The sequence below is a fragment of the Lactuca serriola genome, chromosome 9, assembly GCF_051521515.1.
Source record: "Lactuca serriola cultivar US96UC23 chromosome 9, Lser_US96UC23_V15, whole genome shotgun sequence".
In the NCBI taxonomy this organism is placed as follows: Eukaryota; Viridiplantae; Streptophyta; class Magnoliopsida; order Asterales; family Asteraceae; genus Lactuca; species Lactuca serriola.
Genome location: NC_136416.1, coordinates 80,829,758 through 80,853,125, shown reverse-complemented (window position 1 = coordinate 80,853,125; position 23,368 = coordinate 80,829,758). Strand labels below are relative to the sequence as shown.

Below are 23,368 nucleotides of genomic sequence, written 5' to 3'. Positions count from 1 at the left end.
AAATAAATGAGAGGATATTATTTTGTGTTTTGAAAAATTGTAAGAGAATAACATTAGATCTAAACTAATAGATCGTAACTTATGGAATGTGTTTTAAAAAAAGACCATTATGCCCTTTTACCATTTTTTCATTTATAAAAACTTTTAAAAAATAAAAATATTTGAAAAAGAAAAAAAAAAGCTTAAAGAGGGTGGTTCTTAGGATTCTTAATCTTTAGATGGTCTCATCTGATCTTTACATATATATATATATATATATATATATATATATATATATATATATATATATATATATATATATATAGAGAGAGAGAGAGAGAGAGAGAGAGAGATAGGTTCAAGTATTCTTACTAATTATTGTGTGGATGTAGAAATGAATATGGACCAATCAATTTCTAACAAATATTAAATAATTAACAAATTGTTTAAAGGGTATAATAGTAATGTTTAGTTTATTTAATTTTAGTAAATATCGAAAACATTTAATATCTCCTTTTAATCAAGGAATTTAGTTTAAAACCCTACAATCAACATCGACACAATCTCCATCCCCGCCTGCCTCATCCCTCACAATCATCTCGCTACATCCACTAATCCCATCATTATTCGATGCCCGAACAGTGCTCAAATAATCGACATTGCCACCACTCCACCACCACTCCGTCACCGCCTCCACTGGCCACCACCAATCGTCGACTTGTTGGTGTCGGTTGTATCCTCCATGTCGTAGCAAGGCAACGACACAGAACCCTATTTTTGGGATTAAAACCCTAATTGTGATTTGATGAACAAGATGCGGAAAATAAGAACAAACACAAATATGAAGATATGTCGAATGATCACACGATCTATTCAATTACGAAGAAGATATTACACTTTAAGGAATAAGAATCTTACTCTGCAAGAAACCTCACAACGTGGCGACAATATTTTGCCTCACTCTTAACCCTAATTATGAATAATACATGACTATTTATAGGGAAAAGACAAGTCTTAGGCTTTTAACCTACACATCATCAAGGGGGCCCATTGCCATAATCAATGGAGTACTTTGAAACCCTACAATCTCCCCCTCAAAGTATGGAATGGATGACAATGCTTCAACTTCCAAAGCAAGCATCTAGCAAATAAGAAATGATCTCGCGATGAGGAATATCTGAAGCAATCCACAAATCTTGATTCTTCAATAGTCTTCAAAAATGGGTTGTAGGATATATGAACTAAGCACTGAAGTAATGTCTTTGAACTTCATTTTCTAATGTAATCCCAAAGATTTTCAAGAAAGCCAAACTCGCCATAAAAACCCATTTCAGAATTACGAAACCGAATCACTTCTGGTCTTTGAAGAACTCCCCCTCCAAGTCACAATGATCTTCAAATAAGCTAATGATATAAGCCATCAAAAAATATCATGTAACAACCCAAATTTTAAGATTCGTAATGCCACTTAATCGAGAAAATACTAGAAGTCGGAGATATAACAAGTCCTTAGAAGAGCTCAATGAAGAACTGTTACTGTAAATGATACTTCTCTGTAAAAGCTTTAGAAAAGCTCGATGAAGAACTACTACTGTAAAAGCTACCTTCATAATTCTACCACAAGCTTTATCAAAAATCTTCAAATTTGAAAAGTCACAAATCCAATTTCGAATAGCCATACCAAATTCTCCCCCGATTTATAATCAAAAACATGATTATAAAGCCTTCAAATGGTCATGAGAATGATCTTGAATGGATAAAAAATTACTATGCTCCCCCACGACAAAATGATATAAACGATGAAGTTTAAAATCCGAAATAACTAAAAAAATTTGACATCATTGCGAAAAACGACTTTCCGAACCGCCAAGACTTGATGGAATCCTTAATTTTCTATTCACGAAAAAACTATGTGCATTAAAGAACTCAAAACTGTTCACCAGCCCTCAAATTTGTAAACTTTTCAAAAAATGGGCTGAAATTGTCACTTTTCAGACATTCAGGGGACAAAATTAATAATTATGCACCATATTCCCCTTTATTTGTAACAAAATCTGGAAATGGTCCAAAAATGCCAAACTGTGAAAATAACAAGGACCAAAAGTGCCAATTCGTTGGAGTTATAGGGACCAAAAATGTAACATTGTTATCTTCTTCCCCAATATCTGATAAACGAATACAGTGACTCAAACGAACGTGAAACCTCTAAAATCAACACCCACTTTCGTATCATGAGAAGGTGTTTGGCTTAGCTTTTCAAACCCCAAAAGTACTTTTTGGAAAAGTTATAAGAAGTCAGGATTTCCTGACTTTTCCAAAAAGTTCATTTTCCTTATGTAAAAACTTCAAAAGTAGCTTTTAAAACTAGTTTTGCCAAACATCTTTTGCTTTTTTTTCTTTTCCAAAAAGGACTTTTGGCTGTGAAAAGCTAAGCCAAACACCCCCTGAATACAAGAACACAAATCCAAACCAAGACTGATTTGCACTGTCGCTCCAAGCACAAGGTTCGTTTTCAGTCATTCGTGTCTATGGGACTCCGAATCCGAGTTTAGTGCCACCGTTCGTTCCAAGTTCGTTGATTGTACACCCAAAGCGAATCTCCCCAAAAACAAATCCAATCACAGGTTCGTTGCCCTCACTGTCAACAAAAGTTCGCAGGCAAGCGTTCGTTCATAGTTCATCCCGTATCACAGTCAATTTAACTTTTCAATTGACTCACAAGAACATCTGCTCATTCCGAATTCAGGTCCAGATTTACTGTGCGATCCCAAATGATCGTTCGCAGGTAAGATCGTTCGTACCATGAGATACATAATTTTAATTTTGACTATCAGGTTGACCCACAAATGACCCCAATCCCAATTTCTTTTCTGATTCTGAATGATTCTTCTAACGAAATGCCAGTATGGATTCTGATACCTGCACTTCAATTCCAAAATTAACTATCAATGGTGAACAAGGATTCTGTTCGGAACATCAAACACACAGATCACAGTCATTTCGATAAAGCATTCGTTTCCGAACAAATTCGCATGTGAGACCATCCTTTACAATCTTGACCATAAAAATCGGAACCCAGTTCAGTTCATTGTTCTTCATCCATTCTTTATCGATCTGTAACGACCAAAATTTTCAAAACAATTAAAACTTTTCAGAAACAACCCTTTTTAATACCGATGTTACAAAAAGGTTTTAATACATTATTCAACAGAGTATTTCCCAGGTCCATTTCATAAAACACCAACGCGAGGAACGGTACGATCAAGCCTTTGCCTTGCCACAGTCTCCTGAGAACCTGAAAACATAAAACCACAACTGTAAGCCCGAAAGCTTAGTGAGATACCCCAAAAATACCAACCACATATACGCCCTTCCAGGCCACGACCTTCCGGTCCAAAACATATTGCCTTCCGGCCCATAACATATTGCCTTCCGGCCCATAACATATCGCCTTCCGGCCCATAACATATCGCCTTCCGGCCCATAACATATTGCCATCCGGCCCATAACATATTGCCTTCCGGCCCATAACATAAAATGCCTACATAACATAACAGATCATAGAACAGCCATGCATATCGGGTCAAACCCCAGACCAAGCAACCGTGCACATCACATATAATCATATAACAGTTCACAGTCAGCAAATCGATCAACAGATCACATAGCATATCATTACCCTAACCAAGATACCAACCTAGCCAATCACTAGCATAACTTCACCCTACGTCTCAGCCCAAATACTACTTACGCACATATGCCTTTCCAGGCCATGACCTTCCGGTCCACATAATATATAATGCCTTCCGACCCATATCATAATGCCTTTCGGCCCATATCGTAATGCCTTCCGGCCCATATCAAGCAATACCATAACAGACAACTATCCGGATTTCCATCCGATAAAGGGTCGGCCTTGGTGCCGTAGACCCTGTCGATATAGTGATGATAACTCACCTCGTGATTGCCGACACTCTGAACCGAAGAAGCAGACTCTCGAACCACCAACTCACCGCAAATCCCAAACTAACCAACATAACAAGCATAAGCATTAGGTCAACATACTTCCACTTATCAGGCCAAGACCAAAAGTCCCAATCTCACACAAAGTCCAACATTGGCCCAATTTACCAAATTGGGCCCACCTCACCAAATGGGCCTAGATCCAATATTCATAATATTAATTGGACCCAAAATACTCTATTCATAATTTCCAAACTTGGCCCAAACACCAACAACCCACAAATGGCCCAACACAAAGGCCCAAAAGGAAGTCCACAGGAGGAGTACGCGGGGCGTACTCTCCTTGGTACGCGGCGCGTACAGCAATGACTCGCAAGGGAAATGGAACATCGGCCCGTTACGTGGGGCGTACTACACAGTTACGCGGGGCGTAACTGCCAAAACTATTAACTCCTTCTTACAGCTTAATGGCTTAAGCTCTTAAGCCCAAACTATAGATCCATGTGCCAAATATGATTAGAAATCATAAAGTCTCAGGCTTTATCACTGGGGACGTCCTTAAGCTCTTAATCCATTAAGACCCACATAACTCATACATAGAATAACTACAGCCCTTGGGACCTCATTTTTATCACTCAAGACCTCTCCAAAGGTCTGAAAGGACAGATACATTTGATCAAATCGGACTATGCAACAAGATGAAGACTTTTGGGACAAGAATGATAACAAAATTTCAAAATACATAGATCTATGCAATATGAAGGTCAAGCAAGAAGCTTTATACCTTAAACCTGCTCCAAAGGGTGGTATTTCTTCAGATCCACAAGTTCCACACGTTCTTCTTCTTCTTTGACAACTTCCCTTTTCTCCTTCAAGCCCTTCTTTTGCCAATACAAGCTTCTCAAGGTCAAACACACTCAAATATGGAGGGAATACAAGATTAGGGTTTCTCTGAGGTTGAAGATGAGTGTAAGGAGGCTGAGGGGTGAACCATCTTATTCCTTATATAGCGGCTGACCCTAAAAATAGGGTTTGGGATCCCTGTGAGTACGCGGGGCATACCTCCCTGGTACGCGGGGCGTACTCACCCGGCCAACGCGCATCACTCATACACTTACTCTGGGCATACGTCCAGCTTACGCTGGGCATTCCCAGCCACCTTTCAACCAACTTCATGCATGCATGCCATGCATGCATGGGACCATCTCCTTCTCATTACACAGAGGGCTATGAACAACGTTCAACTTCAAAACACCTCAACTCCTCTAATCTAAACCCGCTCCCAAATAACTTCACATTCATGCGAAGGCAACGAGAAGCCCCAATACTTCTAACACATACACTCGCCCGAAACCTTCTCGGATGAAACTCCTTTCTCGAAAAGGACCAGAATTACCTTTCTCTTAAACTTCAGGGACTTATAATTGAACACTCGAAGAACGGGGTGTTACACGATCCTTCAAACAATCAGTTCATCAATAAGAATACTCAATAAACATCGAATCTCTAAATCATATTTATCTTCTCACATCAATACAATCAAGAAACAAAATCGATTTTGGAACATGATAGATTAGATCGACTTAGGGCATGTTTGGGTTAACTTTTTTTTTTTTTAGCATAAAAGTGATTTTTAAGAAAAGTGCTTATTAGCTTATAACTTTTAGGAAAAGCTAGTTTTAAAAAGTGTTTGGATAAGAAAAAAAGCTTTTTAATAGTAAAATGCTTAAAAAGCTAGGATTTTCCATCTTTTTGAAAGCTTTACTTTTTCTTATCCAAAAAACTGTTTTAAAAAGTGTTTTTCAATTACACAATCACTTTTTTAGCTTATTAGCTTTTTGAAAAGCTAAAAAGCTAATAAGCTATTTTAAAAAGTTTTACCAAACACCCACATACTCAAATAACAAAACCAAAATCGATTTTAAGAATGATACTTTTTAGAAATTTTGACTCAAGAATAGAAATCGATTAATAATTCAAATAAGAGTAGTGAGCATAAATCGACTCAAGACTCGCTTAATTGAGCAAAGGATTTCGAGATACAAGATGAGTCGACTTGCGTTATTCAGAAGAACGATTTCAAAGAAAAAAATATGTGGGCTAAACCAATGAACAATATCAACATCTATGGGCAAAAAAAATGAATGAACAGTGAAAAGAAATAATCAGGATCAGCTGAATGCAAAGTAATAAGATCAAGAATACGGATAAAAAACTTTGCGCAATACGATTTGGTTTAGGGTAAGAAACTAGATCAAATCCAAAAACAAATTAAGAATAAAAAGAGAATTGGATCGAAATCACCATGATGAATAGTAACAAACTTCATAAATCTCTATGAACAGTAGCTTGAACTTGAAGCTTGATTCCAAGTCGCCAAAACACCAATAATCTTCAAAAACTTGTGTAGAAAATCATCAAATCAAGAACCGGTACTTCCAAAATCAATAGATCTTCAAAGACCCGATCTAATACCACTTGTTGGGATTAAAACTCTAATCGTGATTTGATGAACAAGATGCAAAAAATAAGAACAAACACAAATATGAAGATATGTCGAATGATCACTCGATTTATTCAATTATGAGGAACAAATTACACTTCAAGGAATAAGAATCTAACTCTACAAGAAACCTCACAACGTGACGACTACATTTTGCCTCACTCTTAACCCTAATTATGAATAATACATGACTATTTATAAGGAGAATACAAATCTTGGGCTTTTAACCTACACATCATCAAGGGGGCCCATTGCCATAATCCATGGAGTACTTTGAAACCCTACACCTATACCCACCATCGTCGCTCTATTGAAGATCCCCATACCTCCACTACTTCCGTTTCCACTTTCTAGTCACCACCCCTCTGCGACTTCAACGACGACACAAATTCTCTATCATGTAATTTTCGATTTTTTTCTAGGAATTGCCAAATTGGTCTCTCAGTGAGTCGATATTGGATCTTGTTCAACAACTCGCTAATTATAAGCAGCTTAAAAAGGGTGCCAATGAAGGTATACTCTTTAACCATTGTAAATCTTAGTTTTTTCGATCGTTATATGCAATATTGGGTATTCTTTGTTGATTATAATCAGATGGGTCAATAATTGAAGTTTGTATATAGGTCAAATTCTGCAACTTGTTAGGTCAACATCCAATGATTTTTGTATATAGTTTTGCACATAGATAACATACAATACAATCATATGAGTCTTAAATATTGTGAATTTGGATTTTGTGAAGTATTCCCAAATTTATAAGTCCTAAGAATACCTATATCTTTTGTTTTCTTCAAAAAAGCTCTTCGCAACTGGTCAAACACTCAAAACATGACTTAATTATCTTGATATTCTAGATGGGTATTTTTAGATGTTAGCTGTTTGCTAATTTATGTTTTGCCCTTGATTCACAGCTACAAAGACCATTTCTTTGTCCAGCAATCGACAAACCTGACACCTGTGCACAAACTTCTTCCAAACCAGTTAGTGAGTTGGAGCAAAAGCCCATTTATGTGAGAGTGTATAAGTCTGGATGCACAACGTACCACTTTGTCTGAACAGTGAGTGCACGATTATGTCGCACCCCAAAACCAAGAACGGAGGAAACGTTCTGGGGTGGAGGACGTCATGTACAGTATCACAACAGTGCAAAGTAGTAAACAAGCAACAACAACATCCATTGCATTATAAGTAAAGTTTTAATACATGTGTGTTCTTTTGTTGTAACAAGACACCAAAATATATAATCAAAATAAAAGACGAGTCTTGTCTGAGCTCCGTCTTCTCAAAACCTGGCCATCGTACCTGTCTACTGGTGACCTGAGAATACAAGTTATTTTGAAAGCAAGTATTAGCCTAAAGCTGGTGAATTCATAAGTATTTAAGTGTCATTGTCTTGTTTTGAAAAACTGTTATGAATGCCATGTAAATCTTTAAATGAAATAGTTGATATAAGTATGAAAAACCCTAGAAAATCCCTTATTTCCTACTAGTATGAAATGTAGTCTTCTACCAAGACCCAAATGTTTTGTAAGTAAAATGATAGTTTTTCCTTTCTATTGACTAGTACTAAAAGTACTTAGTCTAACTCCTCGTTTATGTGAATGTATCACAAAATAAAGTAAATAGGAAAATGTACTAAAGTAAGTGTTATCCTTTGGTACTAGGACTAACACGACATCACGGTAAGCGAAATGTATAACCTAATGAACATCCGAAGATTGTCCAATTGTCCTCTGTAGCAGCAGCAGGGGGTAGGAAGGGTTAGTCCCGTAATCGATGTTCCTAATATAAGTATTAACCGTAGACATTCGTAGATGTTCATCAACCTCTATAGCGAACATTAGGCTCGAGGAATGGTTAGTCCCGTAGCTGACTCCTAATATAAGTAGTAACCGAAGGCATCCGTAGATGTTCATTGCCCACTGGTGCTAACACTTGGGCTCTGGAATGGTTAGTCCCGTCTAGACATCCCGTTGAACTAGGATAGGCAGGAAAATTTACACAGAAGGTACTAATAAATCTTCCTCGTAACTCTAGGTGCAAGTATCCATGTAAGTGTATACAGGAAAATGTATCTATGTAATAGTACTCATGTATGGTATTCATGTAAGCATATTCAGGTAAATGTATCTATGTAAACGTACTCATGTATCATGTAAGCCTAGGTAAATGTGCTCATGTATCATGTAAGCATATGTAAGTGTACTCATGTATCATGTAATGTACTGGTATAGACTCATGAATGAACTAACTCTTGTGTGATTCCTTGTAATAGGAATAATGTTTTGTATCTTCTAACTATCCCTATGATAATTAACTGAAAGGTAATTGGTTGTTCAAGTAAGTTTATACACCCTTGCTACACAAGAGTGTGGGAAACTGAATGAAGGATGAAAACTATGACATCAATACATATATAAGATCATATGTGTATAAGTATAGTTTGGTTCCAGAAGGTAAAAATGGTTTTGTAAAACATCTAAGAGTTTTGAACAATAATTAACAATGACTTGATGTCATTTTAATAAACATTTCAAAAGTAATACATTTGATAACAAAATATTTTTAAGATAGAAAACCATTTCATGCATCACATTTTGTAGTATGTGAAATCTGTTGAATGAAAACACAGTTATAAAATACATATGAATGATTTAATAACATGTTGTTTTCTACTTGTATTCCCCCCCCCCCATTAAAGCATTTAAAATCATTTAAAACATTGATTAAGGGGTCACCTGTAGATGGTGGTTTGGATGAACTGAACGGTGTAGGATTGTTAGGTGTCAAGTGAGGACTTGTACACACACTATGATCCTAATGAACATATAATCACACATATATGCACCCAATTAGTCTTAAACTACTAATTGTAAATGTTAAGACATCCTAGAACATGGTAAACACTTTATATAAGTGTTATAATCCCTAAGGATTACATCTAAGTTGTTGTGGGACAAGGCAATTTGGGTTTAGGGTTCCAAAGGACCCTATACATGAGTTTACTCTTCCATAAACATCACACAAGGAGTTTACGGTCGTAAACCCTTGTGTTTACGGCCGTGAACTCCTAAGCTTGGTGTTATTTTGTGCTTTGAGGTTCTAAATGATCCCTAGACGTATTCCAACTTGGTGGATTAATTCTTGGAAAGGTTTAGGGCACTAATACACTCCTTTGAGGAGTTTACGGCCCCAAGGCCAATTCCTTTTGAGTTTACCGCCGTAAACTCATATGGAAGGGGTGTTTTTTTTTTTTGCTTTCAAGTCCCATGTACATGTAGGATAGGTTCTAGACATTTATCTAAGGCTAATGAAGGCCTTAGGCACACTTTGGTGCCCTTGATTGATGTTCACGGCCCAAGAACCTTATTAGGGCCGTAATCTCACTTTGGGAAGGGTTTTTGATGTTTTAAAGAGCTTAAATTAACTAGGAGTAAATCTAGGTAATTGTCCAAGGCTTTAGGAGTGTTAAAAGCACTCTTTGGTCCTAGTTTTTGGAGTTCACGGTCCAAGATCTTCTTGGGCTGTGAACACCTAAACTTTGGTGTTCTTGGGGTGATTTCAAGTCATATACACACTATTATACAAGCCTAAGGTAGTTACACATCACGGGGGAAAGGCTAGGCATCATTTCGGGAGTTTACCGCCCAAGAACACCTTGGGGAGTAAACTCCTAAATCTAGTTGTTTTGCTATGTAATCTATGTTATTAAACACATTATAAGCTATATAACACAACTAGAGAGATACTTACGATTTGGGATGAAAACCCGAAGATCCGTGAGAGAAAAAATGGCTTTTCTCTAGTTGTAAATGTAAATAATGAATGAAACTGGTTCAAAATTCTATATATAGTCCTGAGATTTTTGGGGAGAAAATATTTTATTCCCGAAATGATCTCTAATATAAAAGAGTTTTGGAATAACAGATTTGCACAAAACCTTAGTGCATCCACTCTCCTAATATCTCCTGAAGTGGAAACCCTGAATTACTCAAACTTATACGGAAAAGTCTGAAAATTTATTGTGACTGTTATAACTTCTATTGAAGTGATATTGTTAATACAAAATGGAAATTTCGGGTTGTCACAGATTATTTGGATGAAATTGACAAGTTCACAGATTGGTTCTAGAGGAGTAATGTCTATCGTTTGCAGATCTATTTACACTTTTTTGACGTTTCTACCCCTAGCTTTGTCTTGCATCAACGGAGTGTTTTCTTGTTTAGTTTCTCTTGTGTTTATAGAGTTGTTGGCTTGAATTCTACTTCTTTGTTGTATGGTATTAATGATGATTTTATCCATTCATGTTGTTGTTATCATGGATTTTCGTTTATATGTATTGATTTGTAACTTACAGATAACCATTGAAGAGCACATGCAAAGAAAGTATGGACAATATTCTTTAAGAATCGAATTTTTAGAATATTCTTTTAGAACGAGGAAGAACAATATTCTTTCAGATTAAGGTATGGTGATATTCTTCTCATACAAGTGTATTTGCTTAAGAATTATATATTTAAGAATGATATTTTCTAAGAATTTTATTCATTTTTGATGACATTCTGTTAGATGATAGTGATTGTAAAATTTTCTTTTTTTAGAATGTAATGAAAAAAATTTAACTTGTATACAAAGTTGTGTTATTCTTCAAAAAGTTCATTAAATCAAAATATATATTCTGTTAGAATATGTATTCTTGTATGGTTCAAGCATATTTGTTATTTTTCAATAGACAAACATATTCTATCAAAATATCTGAATTAGGATAATTATCATCCGTACAATCAGGTTTTTAAAATTAATAGAATATATTATCCTTTAAAATAATATGTATTATTCATTTTTTTAAAATAAATAAAATGATTGGCACACAATCATTCCTACATCCACACAATAATTAGTTATATATATATATATATATATATATATATATATATATATATATATATATATATATATATATATATATATATATAAGGTTAGGTTATTTTGTTTTTATTAAGTATTGTGTGCCTATGAAATTGATTATGAGCTAATCATTTGGGATAATTTAAGTAAGGGTTCTATATTTATTAACTAATTAAAAATAATCAATTTAATCACACAAAATTTACCATAAGGGTATTCTGGACAATTAACTATATTTTGAAAAAGAAATTTTCGGAAATTTAGGGATAATTAGATCTCCTAATTTTAAAAATCTGAAAATCTTATTCAATATTAATTCCAACGTATTTTTATAATGACCGAATTTATTTTGTCAGAATGACATTTTTTTAGAATGTTATATTCTATGAGAATGTCAGAATACATATCCTCTCTAATAAATGAAAATATTTTTGCCACTTGTCATGTTCTCCTTGATTTTGCCACATGTAATTTTCTTAGCATTTTTGACTAATTTGTTTTCCACATGTCATTTTCTTATTTATTACATTATTATTTTATTGATACATCATTAATTTATTTAAGGCAGTTCATTATTAGAATAATAAATTAGAATAAATGTGATTGATAATGCCAAAAACGGTTACTTTCTTCTCTTGATAGGAAATATTTCAAATTTTTTAAATGTGTTGGTCTCTTAAATTTCAAATGGTATCATATGTAACTGAAAAAAAAAAACATTTAATACAAAGTGGTGCATTTCCAATTTATTAATTTTTTGCTTACTGTAGAATCGTTGAATTAAGAAAAAATGAACTTGTATTGAACTTTTGGTTTGTCTTGGTTGTAACTGACTTTGATTTTACATTTTGAATTTTTATTTTTTTAGGTTGTTATAATATGATATTCATTTTTACTCGATATTCGTTATGACTTACATTGGCTAATGACTCCCTAGCTGTGTAGTTAAACAATTGCTTGAACGATTTATTAGGTTGGGTGATTCCTATAAACAATTGTGCTTTAGGATCCAGAGGAATTGCAAACCATGATAATTAATTATAAAATTTAATTGAGGGTGTAATCATTATGGGGTATGATAAATTGATATACTTCAAATTTCATAAAATTTTACTTCTAATTTGACCTATATTTTATTCAAAGAAAGAATGCATATTTGGTTAATTTATATATATGTTTTTAAAATAAATAGAATTATAATGGCACTATTTCTTACAACATGTTTAATGTAACAATTATGTAGTTTAACTATCTAATATGTATTCCTAAAATATCAGTTTTAACATCCTTTAATATTTCAAAAATTCATATAAGTTGATTTTATTAAAAAAAAAACTCTAAGCTTGAAAACAATTTCATCATTTGACGTCACATTGTTTTTTTGTGGAATCAAATCCTTATTGATAATAATTTATAATCTTGAATTTATATGTAAAATGATCGGTATTTTTGTGGACTGTATAGTCAGGTACTAATCTTCTCCTTTTGATACGAAATTCAGACGTGTAATGTAGTTAATCTGTTATCAAATATATTTAATCAACATTGAAAAATATTATGTTTTTTTTACCATCAATGTGTTTGTGATACCGGGCATAATCAGGACCGGTTCAAATTGATTTTTTTTTTTTTTTTTTCGTTTAACATCTTCATTTTCCCCTTAATTGATTGCTAAACTTAGTACAACACACTCATGTTCTTTCATCTTATGAACTCCTTAATATGACTGAAAAAATTAATGTTTACTTTAAGGATACTTTTGGAATTTTGTAGACACAGTTGTCTTTTTCGACATCGTCAATTATATAAACTGTCATTGTATTTGCAATGCTCAATTAATCATGAAACATCTTATTTCAATATTAGTGGAGTAAATAACTATGCATTAATTTTTATGTATAACTTATCATATTTTAACCGTATAGAGGTAGAATGATAAACTTTTTATAGGGCCGGAAGATTTTTTTTAATGTTTAAGAGTAGATTGATCATTTTTCACTGGTTCTATGTTTTGCGATAATAATAAACAAAAGTCAATGACAGTCACTATTAAATGTCAGGACTGGTTCAAATTGATTTTTTTTTTCGTTTAACATCTTCATTTTCCCCTTAATTGATTGCTAAACTTAGTACAACACACTCATGTATTTCATCTTATGAACTCCTTAATATGACTGAAAAAATTAATGTTTACTTTAAGGATACTTTTGGAATTTTGTAGACACAGTTGTCTTTTTCGACATCGTCAATTATATAAATTGTCATTGTACTTGCAATGCTCAATTAATCATGAAACATCTTATTTCAATATTAGTGGAGTAAATAACTATGCATTAATTTGTATGTATAACTTATCATATTTTAACCGTATAGAGGTAGAATGATAAACTTTTTATAGGGTCGGAATATATTTTTTTTTAATGTTTAAGAGTAGATTGATCATTTTTCACTGGTTGTATGTTTTGCGATAATAATAAACAAAAGTCAATGACAGTCACTATTAAATGTGAGTTTATTTTTTAGACAATCGGTGTTTACTTATAGGAAAATGAATGTTGCATTGTTCATAGTTAAAAACAGTAATAGATTGGAAATATTAATTTTATACAATGACAGTAACCTTAGTAATAAGACATCTGATGTTGTATTCAAAGAATTTTTTGAAAATCTATAATTCGTAACAATTATTTACAATATGTCATTACTAACTTTTATTAATTTGGGTTCAATTACATTCTTATTTATCAAAGCCTTTGTATATATGTAAAAGTAATACTTTAAAAATTGTTTAATGTTCATAATTTGATATTAATTTTTTTTTTAATAAACCCGTGTAATACACGGGTCTTATACCTAGTTCTTATAGAATACATGTTTTGATTGAATGACATAATACATATTATAGAATGAATATCAGATCATATCATTCTTCAAACGAAATAACAATATTTTTTTGATTGAATGAACTTTCTAAGAATAACAAATTCTTTGATACAAGTTAAATTTTTGTCATCGCATTCTTAATAAATAAAAATTTTAATATACCATTCTATCATAATGAAACACTCATTAATAACAAAACAAACACAATATGTAGATTATTCTAACGGAATATTCTACCAGAATGAAACACTCATTAATATACCATAATGAAACACTCATTAATAACAAAACAAACACAATATGTAGATTATATAGTCGTATCATTATATTGTAAATTATTATGCCAGTGCTTTCTTTTGTGAAGATCATTAACCATTGTTCATCTTCATCCCACATGCCATCATCCAACCTTCCAACACTTGATCATCAAGTTTCTTTCACACATTCTTTGAGAATAACCTCTTTCAAATTGAGTATTCGATGAGAATAGCTGCCATGAAATCAAATATGTAAGCGTAACATTTTATACATTCACCATGAACATTCTAAATTATGTGCATTCTAATTTTTTTTTTTTTTGGATTTTTCTATTTATTTTGCATTTTAAAATTATTTTTAGATTTGGTTTTACGGTCTCACAAAATTAGAGTGGTTTCAAATGAACCTGAACATATATATATATATATATATATATATATATATATATATATATATATATAATTTTTTAAACGTAAGATATAAAATAATATTAAAAAATCAATTACTCTTTTATCTAAATAATTTGTAAAATATTTCCGGTAGTTCTCAAACTTGGAGACGCACTAGAAATGTGAATTCAGAAACTAGAGGGCGAGAAATCGTAAATTCACAAATTTGAAATCAAGCCGGACGCCAAATACTTTATCAAATCCGACATAATTTATGTTATATTTATAAATTTTACGATTAGGGCCCTTTTCTGATCTCTCTCTCTCGCCTTTTTTTTTTTGAGAGAGAATCACAAAAATTGGATATTTTGCTTGTGATATTCATAGATTTAGGGCATATGGCGAATTAGTGTGAGGGGATTGCAAATTTTCCTTACGTATTGATTTAGTTTGTGCAAATTATTGCTCAGGGCCACGAACATGCCAAAAGTCCTAATAATTTGTACTAGGGTCCTGAGATTTAGGGTTTTCTAAAAGAATGTTGAAGCTCTATTGTGATTAAGTATCGACTGTCTTGGTTTCGAGCACATGAACACAAAAAAAATGTATAATACAAGTTTCTAGAGGCTCAATTTGTGTTGTTGTACGGTAGAGGTGAAAGAAGAGGAAGCGATGGACGGGAGGAGGATAACGGCGAGTCCACGTCCGTGCAATGGCCGGAGGGTGGTGGCGAAGAAGCGACCGCGTGGTGGTGTTGATGGGTTTGTGAATAGTGTTAAGAAGCTTCAGAGGAGAGAGATTTGTTCAAAGCGGGATCGTTCTTTTAGTATGTGTGATGCTCAGGAGAGGTTCAGAAATATCCGCTTACAGGTTTTTGTTCATCCTTCTGTTATTTTGCGTTGTTTCAACTTATCTGATTCTTGATTTATATATCAAAAAAACATAGCTCAGTTAGTTACTAAAGAGGATTCGTTTGTGTTTTCACACTTTACACAAGATTGATTCTGCACTGCTTTCACACACGATCGTAAATTTAGGATTTTCCCCCTCTGTCGTTTGTCTTTTCAAGTTTCCTTTGAAATGCTGTGGTACATAGTTGAATTAGGTACAAAAGAGGATTCATTTATATAGAATTATAGTAGTGTTCGACACTTTTGAGTTTGTTTAATGCTAGCTAAGCTTTCATCAAGAAGCAAATCCTTTCTTTTTAAACTTTCTACCTGATGAATTATCAAATCAGGAGGAGTATGATACCCATGATCCAAAAGGACACTGCTCTATGGTATTACCATTTCTCAAAAAGAGATCAAAAATCGTTGAAATCGTTGCTGCTCGTGATATAGTCTTTGCTCTTGCACAATCTGGAATCTGTGCTGCATTTAGTCGAGGTATCATAAGAAGAAAAACAAAAATTAAACCTTTTCAATCATGTAGTTAAAAAAACAGTATATGACATGATATTTATAATTTATCCGATGCAGAAACTAACCAAAGGATTTGCTTTCTGAATGTGAGTCCTGATGAAGTTATAAGAAGCTTGTTTTACAACAAGAATAACGATTCCCTCATTACAGTTTCAGTGTATGCTTCAGACAGTTTCAGTTCCTTAAAATGTCGAACAACAGGAATTGAGTATGTGAAAACTAGCAACCTATTTTCTCTTGAATTCTTGATAATACCATTAAAGTTTTCTTTATTTATTTTACTATAATGTTTTCAGATATATACGAAGAGGTAAACCAGATGCTGGTTTTGCTCTTTTTGAATCAGAATCTTTAAAATGGCCTGGATTTGTGGAGTTTGATGATGTCAATGGTAAAGTCCTCACATTCTCAGCACAAGATAGGTAATTTATTTATTTTTCTAACTCTTATATTTTCCCCACAATCTTGTCATTTCATTTTGCTAACTATTATTCTTGTTTGTGTTACTTTCTATTAGCATTTACAAGGTGTTTGATTTGAAAAACTACATGATGTTATACTCCATATCAGATAAAAATGTTCAAGAAATCAAAATCAGGTAAGTTTCTTGACATGGGTAAATATCAAATATGTATTCTCAATCGACATTTTTTTAAAATTTTTTCCAAAAACAGCCCTGGAATCATGTTATTGATATTCAACAAAGCAAGTGGTCATGTCCCTCTCAAGATTCTCTCAATTGAAGATGGAACTGTTTTAAAGACTTTCAATCATCTCCTTCATAGAAATAAAAAGGTGGATTTCATTGAACAGTTTAACGAAAAGCTTCTTGTGAAACAAGAGAATGAAAATCTTCAGATTCTTGATGTAAGAATTATCTATTCTTTTTTATTTCCTATTTTTCAAATTAAAACAAAATGACACCATGGTTATTATTTAATTTATAGGTACGTAATTCTGAGTTAACAGAAGTGAGTAGAACAGAATTCATGACACCATCAGCATTCATCTTTCTGTATGAGAATCAGCTGTTCTTGACATTCAGAAACAGAACAGTTGCTGTTTGGAATTTTCGTGGGGAGCTTGTGACTTCATTTGAAGATCATTTATTATGGCATCCAGATTGCAACACCAACAATATATACATCACAAGTGATCAGGATCTTATTATCTCATATTGTAAAGCTGATTCTGATGATCCTTTAACTGAAGGAAATGGTAAAATAAATTACCATTTCAATTTTCACATATTGATGACATCATCCAAAACAATATAATAAACAAATTAATATTTTTATCGAATGATGCAGCAGGATCGATCAATATCAGCAATATTCTAACAGGAAAATGTCTTGCAAAAGTGAAGGCAATAAATGGTGGTGGAATCTTGGAAGATTGTATATGCAGTGACAGTGACAATGACATAATGATGAAATCTAAGGGTGGGAAAAGGTGCAGGTGCAGCTCAAAGAATCAGGTGGTGGGGCGGAGGATCACAAGCTCAGTTACAGAAGCTTTGGAGGACATAACTGCACTTTTCTATGATGAAGAGAGGAATGAGATTTATACTGGTAATAGGCTTGGTTTAGTCCATGTTTGGTCTAACTAATTGTTTCCCACTTTATCCATTCAGACGTGTCTCTACTATATATATATATATGGATCAATTATCCATGGTAGAGTCTGGTAGGTAAATGTATCATTAACTTGTTCGCATCAGGGGTATTTTTGTCTTTTTGAGGTTTTAATTGTTATTATGTTGGAGTACATGTATACTTTTAATTTCTTGTTGTATGTGTGTGTAATTTATCCAAGATGATGTTATTTGATATGAATCGATTTTTTTTTAGTGACAACATGACTTGTGAGTGTTTGTTCTCTGCTTTATATAGAAAAAAGTAAATAATAATACAAGTTGAGATTATGAAGTTTTTTATTAGGACAATATGACATATTTCGATATTCAAAGTATGCTGGCATTTCTTTAAACGTTATTTAATGTTAATGTAACATTTTGGTCTTGAGCTATCCTCATTTTGTTCAAGTTAGCAATGTTCTAATTAAAGCTTCATGTCCTGATAGATTTTCCTTATCGTTTTTGAAGAAGTATGGGTTATTGTGAATGATCATGTCATGGCTTTTGCAGAGTTCTACGGTAAAGGCCAATTATCTTTGCATTGTAATTCTTCCTTTATAACCTTGATTCCTAAGGTTGAGAACCCGATGATTGTTACAAATTACATGCCTATTAGATAGGATGTAAGTACGAAGATTATAGTTAAGGTTCTTGCCAACTGGTTAGCTATAGTAATTGATTTTATAGTTTGCATGGAACAATATACTTTTGTTAAAGGGAAGCATATTTTGGATGGATCGATAATTGTGAATGAACTGATTCAGTGGTACAAATGAACGAAGGAAGAAAAGACTACTTATGAATATTGATTTTGCTAAAGCTTATGTTCAGGGATTGTGTTCTTGATTGTGGTGGGAGTTGGGATTCATATATTCCTTTAGCGGAGTTCTCCTATAGTAACATATATCACTCTAATATCGACATGCCTCATTCGAATTGCTTTATTAAAGGAAATGCGAGACCCTAATTTGTTGGGGTGAGGTCGGTCGAGAGTTACGGGGAGCACTGAGGTGGTGCTCAAGACTATTGAGCTGAGTCAGCAGGTGCGTGGGAGATTGCAGACCGCGTAGAGTCGACAGAGGAGTTATGCGGATCGGCACAGGTCTAATCTTGAGTTCCGGGTGGGGGACTTTGTGCTTCGGAAGGTGTCATCATGGAAAAGTGTCATTCAATTTTTGAAGTGGTGCAAGCTGGGCCCCATGTTTATTGGACCCTTTAGAATGATCGCCAGGGTGGGCAAGCTGGAACCCAGGTCTACAACACTTTCTATTTTTTTCAACTGAGGAAGTGCTTAGCAGATGATTCAACAATGGTGTCTTTGGATGATATTCATGTGGACAAGCATCTGAATTATGTGGAGAGATTGATCACAATCTTGGATAGAAAGACGAAATCCTTATGCAACAAGGTGGTGGGTTTGGTGAATGTGCAATGGAAGCATCGAAAGGGTTCAAGTGGACATGAGAACCTGAGGAGGAGATGCGTGGGCACTATGCAGAGCTATTTATCGTAGTGGAGTTCGAGGACAAAATCTGACTCAAGTGGGGTAGCATTGTAACATCCATTTTCTAGGTTAGTATTTTTTATCCTTTATTTTGAATTAAGTTCTGGGAGTTAGGATTTTGATTGGTTGCGGTGCAGTAATGGAAGCTATCATGGCGCGACCACATCATTTAAGTAGCAGCATGGTTAGGAGCTGGATTGCAACGCAATGGCGGTTAGGCACAAAACTATAGATCTCAAGCCTTGGGCCCTATATAATGGTGCTAATTTTCTATGGTTTCTCTCTATTGCAACCTCCATATTTAGAAAATGAAACCCTAACCGTAGTGTGTTAGAACTTTGAGTATTGTTGCCATTTTCTTGTATCAGAGGTATCTTGGAGAAGAAGGTGATCATCCCATTGCTTGTTGAGGTCATTGTTGTTGAGATATGATCTTCTAAGCATCTTCCAAGCATCCTAAAGGTATAAAGTTCATACCCTTACATTATTTAATTGATTATGCTTTCTTTGTAGTCCTTCCTTGAGCATTTGAGGTTGGTTCTTAGATTTTGAACAACTCCGGGACCATTGGTTGGACCTTGGGCGGTTTCTGGACCTTTTTGGTCACATAAAGCTTAGAGCTTGATGATCATTTCCCAGCTATGCAAGAGTTTTGGGTCATTTTGTTCCCTTAGAGAATTAGGGTTCTAGATCTAGGTTTTTTGAGGTTAAGAATGGATAAAGGTGGAAACTTTACCCATGCATGACATTAATTGATCCAGATTTGAGATTTCGAGCTATGGATTTGATGATTAAGAGCTTAATGTACAGGGCCGGTCCATATATTTTTCATGCCCCTGGCAAAAAACTTAATAATGCCCTTTATATTTATACCGAATCCATAAGCATAAATAATTCAAACTTTTTTTTTAATAATGAAAGAGAAATATATATTAAATAAGAAAAAAGAGACTAGCTGATAACTGATCAATACAAAGCTTGAGACAATTAAATTGAAAAGAAGCAACATAATTGAGAAAGGGACCAAAAGTAACACCAACCAAACAAAATACAAACACACAAAGGGAAAACAATCTAGAACCAATTGAAACAATGGAAAACTTAAGAAATTAGGAATCAACAATGAACTTAATAGTGGCATTAGCATCATAGCAGCAACAAAACCACAACTCAGTTCTAAAAAAGGCAATGTACTCTAGGGGAGAACACCCAATGCAACGAAGTTTGCATTAGAATTCCAACAGTATCAATGATGTCTTATAGACCTCTAATTCAATTTCAACTTTAGACTAGCATTGAATCATAAACAACATAACTTAAACAAAAAATAAACACAAACAACACAAACATGAACAACCAAACAACCATGAAATTGTGTAATAATTATTGAAGTGTATCTAAATTGACTTTTATGAAAAAAAAATCAAACAAACTACCCCACTCCTATTAACAATTCAACAATTCTATATTCACAAACTTATCCAAACTAACTAACCATAAAAATAACATAGTGAACCTATAATAGAAACCCGAATGCTTGAATCTCTACTTTAGTTCTCGGCCAAAGTTCTCAAACCTCTGTGCCTAGTCCTCAGTCCTCATTCATCTCCTGATCGAGCCTGCCCCTCGGTATGAAAGATCAAAAATAGAAGAATAATTCTTAAAAACCCTAGTCCTCTCACCGTCAAAGAAATTAAAATCTAGGAAACAATCATAAATTAATTGTGCGTTTTATAAACTAAAAAACTAATGAGTTAGAAAAACCTTAAAGGTTGCCTCATAATTCTCCCAGTCTCCTCGTCTTCTTCATTGAGCATGCATTTTTTAGCCAGTCAAGAATAACATTGCCTTTTCTTTCACATGGTTGCCTTTTAGAGTTTATCCTTATCAAGTGGACTTTTTATGGATCAAATTCTTGGCAAAAATAAGGTAATTCCTATGAGATATGATCAAAATCTGATGCCACATGATTGTTGCTTCTCTGGGCAGTGGCCCGGGTCGCCCTGCCCTTGGGCCGACCCTGTTAATGTACTAAGATGTCTAGGACATTGACCACGCCACGATGGGTTGTAGGTCGTAGTGTGGGTCACGAGATCCAACCACGACACTGTTTTGTCATGCCACAATGATCGATAGGGGTTGACCGTTGACTTTTTACAAATTTGACTTTTGGTCTAACTTGGAGGTTTTGAGCTTTAGCCTGAGGTGTAAGCTTTGGTTGGTTTAGGTGATTCATGTAGCTGTTGTTACAAGGCTTAGATAGTGTGATATCAAACTGTTGATTCAGGTGAGTCTTCTTAGTATACTATGTAGGGCACCAGGTGTCAATGTATGCATGTTGTTGGTATGCTTGATTGTCTTCGTGACTCATACTTGTATGATTACATGATTATTGGACTGGACTGTTTGATTGAAACATAACTGTTAGGCTAGGCTTGCTATCTTGTATGGTATGTGGTATTTTGGGGAACTCACTAAGCTTTGTGATTAACGTTTCAAGTTTTAAATGTTTTTGGTTGTTTTGGTAACAAGGGGAAGAGTGCGGCCTGGTTGTATTGCATCCACTGGGGATTTCCACATTATTTGACTTTTGTATTTATTACTTTGATATATTGTTTTTAGAATTTTAAAATCTCACTTTTTTTTTTTTTTTTTTTTTTTTTTAAATCTTTTTATCTTGGAATGAATTTAGAATGGTTTTATTATATTTAAAAAGGAAAAATATATTCTATATTTTGAGACGTTACAAGTTGGTATCAGAGCGTTGGTTTGATGGATCCAGGATCGCACTAGGTGCATCTGAACTCAAACTGAGGATTGAAAGAATCATTTTACAATAATACTTTCTAAAAAGCTTTTTATAAAAAAGATATGATGCGTACAATCTGCCAGTGCTCAAGTAAGTATTTCCCAAAATACTCATACATGTTTGTTGTGTTAGAATGCTAAACTATGTTATGCATGCTAGTATTAGGTTAAGGATTTGTTCATGATTGCATGTTATAATGCATGTTAGGAGATATTCCTTTTGATGCCTAATATATTTGTTTTCTATGTGCCAGTTAGGGTTTATGCTACTGATTATATGTTATCAGATTAATGCTTTAGGGTGGTACATGATTAAGATTAGATAGCCTTAGAAATTTTGGCTCAACCTTATTGCCAGTTCTTGTTTGATGAAGACCTTATGGTAGATACATCAATTCGAACGTCTATTTTTATGTTGGTTATGTACGACCTGCATTCACAAGGCGATTTGTTGACATGAGTAGAGACCTTCTCAGCATGCAAGTAAAAGGGGGGGGGGGGGGGGGGGGGAATCCAAGGATGCCTAGGTAGTATCTTAGTGTATGTGTACACTGCTATGATAGGTTTTCTGATAGTGAATGTAGGAGGAAACGCTTTAGGAGCTCTGCGATGATTCTTGGGGCATGTACGCATATGTATGGAAGGTAGTATGGGTCTGTACTACCGGAAGCAAATGATCGATACGTGAATCGGGGAGAGTCATAGGGATTTTGAGGAGTTTTGTAGTGAGTGAATAGTATGGGATGACACTATGTACATGTTTTGACCTTTCTGTTTTGTTTTCAGAATGGTGATGAATCGTTAGGGAGGCGATACTGATTCCAGTTCAGGCTCTAGGTATGGATCAAGTGATGCTAAGTTGAGCGACTTTATCGTTGTAGAGATTTCGAGGGTCATTTTGGAGGATCTTCCTGGTATGTTTAGCACAATCAATGAGGATTTGGTAGCGATGATGGATGAATGTTTGCAGACATTGTGGGCTAAGTTGGAAGCTGATCAGCGTAGGACTTGTGAGATCACTTTCTATGAGTTTCGTGCTTGTTGGGCTCCAGAGTTTTTTCGGGAAGAAGGAGACCATTGTGATTATGTGATGGATCACAGAGATTGAGAGTG

At 34.2% G+C, this 23,368-nt stretch overlaps 1 protein-coding gene across 2 annotated transcripts; it reads left to right on the top strand.

The window, feature by feature from the left end:
• Positions 1-15,195: 15,195 nt before the first annotated feature.
• LOC145073274 (uncharacterized) lies at positions 15,196-18,163 on the top strand. Of its 2 annotated transcripts, none has more exons than XM_079019829.1 (8): positions 15,196-15,753; positions 16,124-16,271; positions 16,365-16,515; positions 16,604-16,729; positions 16,825-16,905; positions 16,982-17,174; positions 17,255-17,525; positions 17,621-18,163. In XM_079019829.1, the coding sequence occupies exons 1-8, from the start codon at positions 15,556-15,558 to the stop codon at positions 17,914-17,916; spliced, it is 1,464 nt and encodes a 487-aa protein (XP_078875955.1). In that variant the 5' UTR covers positions 15,196-15,555; the 3' UTR covers positions 17,917-18,163. The 2 variants fall into 2 exon arrangements, with proteins under 2 accessions (XP_078875955.1, XP_078875954.1); XM_079019828.1 differs by having other exon boundaries at positions 15,197-15,753; positions 17,618-18,163.
• Positions 18,164-23,368: the final 5,205 nt, after the last annotated feature.